Source organism: Colossoma macropomum, unplaced genomic scaffold, assembly GCF_904425465.1.
Source record: "Colossoma macropomum unplaced genomic scaffold, Colossoma_macropomum, whole genome shotgun sequence".
Lineage (NCBI taxonomy): Eukaryota > Metazoa > Chordata > Actinopteri > Characiformes > Serrasalmidae > Colossoma > Colossoma macropomum.
In genome coordinates this window covers 7,883,377-7,891,333 of record NW_023494794.1, presented here as the reverse complement: position 1 = coordinate 7,891,333, position 7,957 = coordinate 7,883,377, and the positions used below count along the sequence as shown (strand labels likewise).

The 7,957-nt window shown below is 42.2% G+C and overlaps 1 protein-coding gene across 1 annotated transcript; it reads left to right on the top strand.

The window, feature by feature from the left end:
- The first annotated feature begins 316 nt into the window (after positions 1-316).
- Positions 317-7,763, top strand: uprt (uracil phosphoribosyltransferase (FUR1) homolog (S. cerevisiae)). Its single transcript, XM_036580029.1, has 7 exons — positions 317-761; positions 2,118-2,160; positions 3,199-3,268; positions 3,527-3,589; positions 5,375-5,536; positions 5,786-5,884; positions 7,251-7,763. The coding sequence occupies exons 1-7, from the start codon at positions 505-507 to the stop codon at positions 7,355-7,357; spliced, it is 801 nt and encodes a 266-aa protein (XP_036435922.1). The 5' UTR covers positions 317-504; the 3' UTR covers positions 7,358-7,763.
- Positions 7,764-7,957: the final 194 nt, after the last annotated feature.

Here is a 7,957-nt window from a genome sequence, read left to right as displayed (position 1 = left end):
GCAGAGCTGTGGCCTGGAAGGAACAGAGTTTGACACTCCTGGCATAGACATTGTGAAGTTTTACATGCATTTATCATATATTGCATTTATCATATATCTCTCCCTACTTTTAATGAGTTAATTTAATGAGTTACTGTTTCGAAATAATGGCAAAAGTAAGGAACTATTTCAGGATAATAGGTCGTTACTTTGAGCTTATTAGGCAAAATTAGGTAAATATGTCATTTTGCTCCGCCCCCTGTACCGCTCAGTCGGTGATTGACATCGGTTTCACCCATTCAGACATCAGCTTGGGGCCCTGCGTCACGTCCCGTTGGTCTGTTTTTGTTCCTGGAAGCCCACGTCATGGATTAAGGGTCCGTGCGTCCGTTGTGCTTGAGAAAATGGAGAGCTAGGTTAGCTAGAACTACCTGGTTAGAGAACAGTCCCTCAGGATCAGGATAGCCCACCGTGACCCTCAGCGAGACGCCCCGGTTCGTCTGACTGAAGAGAGGCTCCGTTCCTATGGAAACGAGCCGCCTTGAGAACAGGATGCCGTGTCAGAAGGAGCTGGTTAACGGCGGCAGGCAGCAGGAGGAGCACGCGGCGGTGGCGGCGGCCAAGCAGGTCCGCTTCTCGTCCAGCGCCGGCGGAGAGCACAGTCCTGACCGCGAACACGAACACGAACAGGACGGCGAGATCCAGAAGCAGATAGGACCTCAGCTCAAACTGCTGCCTTTAAACGACCAAATACGAGAGCTGCAGACCATCATCAGGGACAAGTGAGTGGCATCGGGTCCTGTCGCGATGCTTCTTAGTCCAATTTCCCGTTCCACCTTAAATGGTGCAGCAGTTACATTCGAGAGCTTGAATTTTAGGGGAAATTCCGCTGGTTTTTCAACATTTTTGCATAATTAAGTGGTCGAAACGTCAACAAAGTCATCCAGAGTGCTTTGATGTAAAAAGGTCCATTGTGGATGAAATTATACTCCGGTTTCTTTACAGTGGTGGTGACAGGAACCAGGGGTCGCCATGACTACAGCTCAGATATAGACATTTTATTTACTATCCAGAACCACCAGTGAACCTACACATGTCTTCTGAGTGCCTATATGTAATGATAATGATGGTAAAATAGTAATAAATCTGAGAAAAAAAAAGTTTTATGTGGGGACTATTTTGCCTCACAGCGCCCTGCATGTACCCCTCCACCATAAATAGATAGACTAAATGGATTAACGAGAGATTTTAGCCAAAACATTTCACAAAACTATCAAAATATAATGTCTTATTCGTTAGACAACATATTCATTTTCATTTTGTGTAGCAACTTTCTATGATGTGGATGTCTGGTTCCTATCACCACCACTGTGAACCATTCTGACTCTTTCTCTAGAACAGAGCATTTCACACCAAACTCTGAATGACTGTTTACATCTTAAACGTTTAGTTATGCAGACATTTTAAAAATTGGTTTCACTTTAACTGCTGCACCATTGCAGGTGGAACGGAAAATTCGAAGAGGATCCTGGAGCGCAAGAAGCATCTCCTGAGTAGGAGAGCTGATCTGCACCTAAAGGGGAACTCCACCGATTTTTACAAATTTCTGCATGATTAAATGTTTAAGATGTAAACAAAGTCATTCAGAGTGGCTTGGTGTGAAATGCTCCTTTCCAGGGAGTCAGAATTGTTCACAGTGCTGGTGATAGGAACCAGACGTCTGATGCCTCTAAAAGCTGCCCCCCTATTAAAGTCATTGTATGAAATGGTTATGAATATGCTGCCTGATGGCTGAGTCATTGTTTTAAACGTGTGTTGAGAAGATTGTGGCCTAAAAACAATCACTGGTGGTTTTGGATAGTAAATAAAATGTCTGTATTTGTGTTGTTATCATGGCGACCCCTGGTTCCCATCACCACCACTGTAAAGACATCTGAACCATTTCACATCGAACCACTCTGAATGACTGAATTGGGCAGAAATTCAAAATAATCAGTGGAATTCCCCTTCAGTGCACAAAGTGAGTCATCTTCTTGTTGGCTGTTGTGTCATTTCCTTGTATTGGCCAAGACATCATCGGTGCCATGTTCTGTCTCCCTCCCCTCCTCTTCCCCCCTCTCTCTCTCTCTCTCTCTCAGGTCTACTAGTAGAGGCGATTTTGTGTTTTGTGCTGATAGATTGGTAAGAACCAGTGAACTTTTTATCTTGGCTAATAATGTCTTCCTGTAGGCCGGTTTAGGGGAACATACTGTGTTTAAAAGTGTCCAGCAGCCCTGCAGATGAGTGGAATTCAGCTACTTTAAGGTCACCCATTACTGACACCAGTGTTCAACTGTGCACACACAGTGCTACAATCTCAATAGAAAAGCACTGACCAATAGAATGGAACGTTCTGGAGCAGCTGTACATGAGGGTCACGGTGCCCGATGCCAAGCGTGGACTAGAGGGGTATAAAGCCCCCCAGCACTGGGCTGTGGAGCAAATACATGTTCCAACCTCCAGTGTAAAGTCTTCTCAGAAGAGCAGAGGCTGTTACTGCATCAAAGGGACAAATTCTGTATTAATCACAGTGGTGCCTTCATAGTTTCAAATTGATTGAAATAGTGTTTTATAATTATTAACACTTATAGTCAATTAGAAAAGACTATTAAATATGATTGCTGATATAACTAGTTTTGGGATTTTAAAACTGTCAGTGCTTCTGAATGAAGAGTTTTGGAGCTCAAAAAGTCGGTTCTTATTGGTGATCTGAGCCAATTAATCCACAGTTTCGAATAAAAATTCTGCATTTAGGAGATTTTTCAGTTGTATAAAAAGTCTGTTTAGCTGCTGGTTGTTTTGGTTGCTTGTTTAAATCAGTACGCTTGGCTTTAATATGTTTGGGCCGTAGTGGCTAATAACCCCTGAGATTTGCAGGTGTCTGCAAACCTTTGGATGTATATTGTAGCCTGTTACCGTTCCATGTTTTGTGACACATGTCCAATTTGAACCCATTAGTCTTAATAAAAGAAACAACAATTTCAACATAATTTTTACTTTTTGAATGGGGCTGTGGACTTGGGACCAGGCCCAGAGTGCCACCTCTGAACCCTCATGCTTACCTGTGTTCTGTAACTGATGCAGGTTTTTTGCATTTCCTCATTCCCAAATTCATATGTTCATGCTTATGTTGGTGAATGACCAGTCCTAGATTGTGATTGGCTGTTTGTATTCATTCAGATAAGACTAGTGGTTGAAGAGGGACTCAATCAGCTTCCCTACAGCGAATGCACTGTGACCACGCCAACAGGTGAGCGTGAACCTGTGCTAACTAACCCCACCCGCTGTCACCTGTCAGAACAGTGACAAATAATTTAATCTATTTATTTAATAGCTCGCACTTCTCAAGTGTGATGTAATCATATTACACGCTAATTGTATGTCTGTGATGTTTCCTACACTTTGATTTCTCCACCATAACATTATCACCTACATTCTTAAAAAGAACCCTTGAAGAACCATATGTTTTTAACAGTGTAGCTTTTGTTTTGTTTTCTGCTCTGTTCAGGTCACAAGTATGAGGGAGTGAAGTTTGAGAAGGGGAACTGTGGTGTGAGCATCATGAGAAGTGGTGAGTGTCACTGTGTATTATGCTAAAGGAGAATTCCATCAACTTTGCAAAATTTCTGCATAATTCAGTCATTGAGATGTAAACAAGGTCATTCAGAGTGGTTTGCGGTGATGACTACAGCACAAATATAGCCAGTTTATTTACTATCCAAAACACCAGTGAACCTGCATGTGTCTTCTGAGGTTTAACATGTAATATTGATGATTAAAAATAGATTAAAAAAGAGAGAGATTAAAAAAACTTTTTTTTTTCAGATTTTTCTTTGGGGACTATTTTGCTTCACAATGCTCTGCATGTATCCCTCCACTATTGTTGTATTTTAATTGTACATTTTACATCAAAATCTTTTCAAAACTTTCATAAAACATGGTCTGTGTTCACATGCTAAGTTTTTCTCCAATCTGATTTATACAGTCTGAATATAGATTAAGACTGAGGGGTATATATCTTACTCTACTCAACAATCTGACGGAAAATCTCTGTTTACATGCTCACTACAAGTACAAAATTACGTGCATGTGTAGAGAACCACTTATTGTAGACGTTACCATGACAACCAGCATCACGTGAGTCAAGTCAGAGTGAGATGAGCAGCAGTGAGCAGCGCTTGTATTTTTGATGAGTTTAAAATGATGTCAGACTCAGGAAAATGTCCTTCACATGTCCTTATTAAAGAAGGCCGAGAGGAAGACGTCGTGTTCTGAGACACATAAGCTGGACGTCCGTCCCACCGCCGTCTTTTAAAGATCAGAGCATAAACTTTGTCTCCTCTGCAGACCAGTTTCTGCTCCGCCATGTTGAACGGTATAAACTCTCACTATGACGTGACGAACATGATCAGAACAGACTTAAACTTTCAGATAGGGCGGACAGAGCGTTTCACACCAAACCACTCTGAATGACTGTTTACATCTCATCCATTTAATTACGCAGAATTAAAAAAAGAAATCGATGGAATTCTCCTTTAAAGCTACCCAGCTGAGTTTGAAATAAATTATGTAAAATTACAACATGTTTTTTTTGTTTTGTTATTGTTGACGATAACCGTACAACTGAGGGTTGATGAAGGATTCCAAACCTTTGACTTAAAGGGTCCATATCGTACATTTTTCTTGTATTTATCTCTTACCCTGAAGTCTACCTGTAATGTTTGGGTAGTTCTATGTACTTAAAAACTGCTGTATTTCTTTTTTATATTACAATTTCCATCATATATTCATTCCTTTGAAGTAAACAGGCTGTTTTTGTTACTGTGCCTTTAAGACTGACGTATGTAAATGGCCTCTGATGTGATTGGCTGCCCTGTATTTTGCCTCATTTTGAAAGCAGTCTGGTTTGAAACGCTTATAACTTGTGTGACTGAGTGAGTGGGGCTAAACTAGTTGCATAGGTGGGTATATGCAAATATGTTGGTTTTTGTGATATCAAAAATATGTTGGTTTTTGTGAAACTGCGAAAATGGGCTGTTTTTTGCAGCTTAATTTGCATATATGAACTGGTCAGTGAACAGTAATAATGTTTACATACTACAACATACTCCTATTTTAAAAAAGGTGAGGAAAATTTATTTTTCCATTATAAGCGCCCTTTAATGGTCAGGAATCCTTCCATGGGTTTAATGAGGGAATGTATTTGATTTAGCTGAATTGATGGTCATTTGATGTGAGGAATGTTTGCTAATGTGTTTTTTTTTCCACAGTAAAGTATCCTGTACTGAGTAAAGAGTATATCATGAAGTACTTTAACGAGACTGGACCAGTGAGGTGTTTTATCATGTGCCTGTAGGTGAGGCTATGGAGCAGGGCCTGAGGGACTGCTGTAGGTCAATCCGCATTGGGAAAATTCTGATCCAAAGCGATGAGGAGACTCAGAAAGCCAAAGTTTTCTATGCCAAGTTTCCCCCCGACATCAGCCGCAGGAAGGTGCTGCTCATGTACCCCATACTGAGTGAGTATTAATCTGATCCATCCATCATCAGTGAGGTTTCAGAGAACGTGTCCTAGACGTTAATGATGAACTTTTATTAACTATTTACCACTTACATGTTTATTTAACCAAGTCTGGGATTTAAATCTGTTTGATTCAAGTGTCCAAGTATATTTTTGTTGGAGAGTACAGAATCAGTTGTGCTGTGATGGACGTGAACTGTTCATGTGTGTGTTCAGGGAAGAGTAACGCAGTCTTTATAATGTACAGGTACAGGTAACACAGTGATCGAGGCGGTGAGGGTGCTAACAGAACATGGGCTGCAAGCCAAACACATCATACTGCTCAGTCTCTTCTCCACCCCGCACGGTAAGACAAACGTTTGAAATCACTATTTTCAAAAAAATAGAATCAATTTGGTTGTACAGAAGAAAGCGAAGTAAAAGTGTAGAAAGGCTAGATGTGTCCAGAATGATGAACAGTCACCCAACATGTCACCCAACACTTCCCTCTCACTGCCATCCAACACGTCCCCCTCATCACTCAACACGTCATTCCTAATATGTCCCTCTCATCGTCTCCCAACATAGTCATCACCCAGCGCCTCAAGTCGAGTCAAAGTTTATTTTTGTAGCGCTTTCACAGCAGGTACCAATGAAACAGTATCTATGATTTAATAGTATGAGTCTGTGCAGCACCAGTATCATCAGAAGGGAGAGTGGCATGCAGGTGAGGCTTTCTGCACAGCACTGGGCAGCAGGAAGCTTCATGGTGGTCAGTCTGGTCCACCTCGCTCTCGTCATCGCCCAACACGTCCCTTCCAACACGTCTCTCTCACATCACCCAACATTTTTCTCTCACGTCATCCAACACGTTCTTTCCAGCATGTCCCTCCCAGCGAATCCCAAAACGTCCCTCTCAGTCACCCAACATTTTTCTCTCACGTCATCTATCAGGTTCTTCCCAACACACCCCTCTGTCACCTAACACTTCTCTCTCACATCATCCAACTCGTCCCTCTCGTCATCACCTAATACATCCCTCTCACCATCACCCAGCATGTCCCACCAAACACATCCTTCTCACCATCAGCCATCACGCCCCTCTTGTCATCACCCAAATCGTTCCTCTCAGTCACCCAACACCTCCCTTGTGTCATCACCCAACCCATCCTTCTCGTCATCTACCAACACGTCCCACGCGTCATCACCCAACCTGTCCCACCCAACACATTCCTTTCGTCATCCACCAACACGTCCCGCCCAACGCATCCCTTTCACCGTCACCCAATACGTTCCTCTCACCATCAGTCAATATGTCTTCTCTCACCGTCACCCAATATGTCCCTCGCATGCTCACCCAACACATCCCTCTTTTTATCACCCAACCTGTCCCACCCAACAATCCTTTTCATCATCCACCAAACACGTCCCACCCAACACATCCCTTTCACCATCACACAACACCTCCCTCTCATCATCCACCAACACGTCCCGCCCAACACATCTCTCTCACCGTCGCCCAACACGTCCCTCTTATCATCAACCAATGTGTCCCACCCAACAACACATCCCTCGGACCTCTAGTCCACACAACTGCCATTTCTTTCTCTGATCTTCTCTCCACCCGAATATGGTGTAGTTTGTAATGTGTGATTGCAGTAAACCTTATAAATCATCTTATAAATCATCATTCATGCTAATGTAACTGATTTGAACTGTGTGTGTTCATACAGGTGCGAGGTCCATCATTGAGGAGTTTCCTGAGATCACGATACTGACAACTGAAGTTCACCCAGTTGCTCCGACACACTTCGGCCAGAGATACTTCGGCACAGACTGACGATCACACCTCAGATGCAAACGCTGCATGTGTGTGAACTGACTAACTGACTTTGAGTGTGTTTTGCTATTCAGTTGGTCAGGAAATGATGTGCTCTGGCTTGTTTCTTATTGGTCCATTTGGGGGCTCCACTCTTGTCTTGATTGGTCCATTTTTCAGTGTTTCCAAAACTTGACTCGTCCAGCAAACTCAACATTTATTGACGTTCAGCCTTTCTAGGTTTCACAACTTTGAGTGCCAGAACGGAGGGGTGCGTTCTAGAATGTGCTAATGGTTTGGAACTGAGAAGACACATTCCAGCTTTGATGCATGTGTTGCCCCAGTGGATTTTTCTCTGCACTGTCAATCAGTGCAGAGCCTTTAGAAAAAAGGAACAAATATAAATAAAAGTATTTTGTATTAAACAGCTTTTGTCTTTATTTGTCATTTTTTTTACAATATTACAGAAAAACAAAATCTACAACTGCCAAATTCTCAGACAATAAACTTTAGCTTATTCCCAAACGTAGTATGAACGACACATACTGAAATTCTAATGTTAGCTATTGACGTCTCACGCATGATCAGAAAGAAACCTTTTACTACCAGAAAGATCTGGAC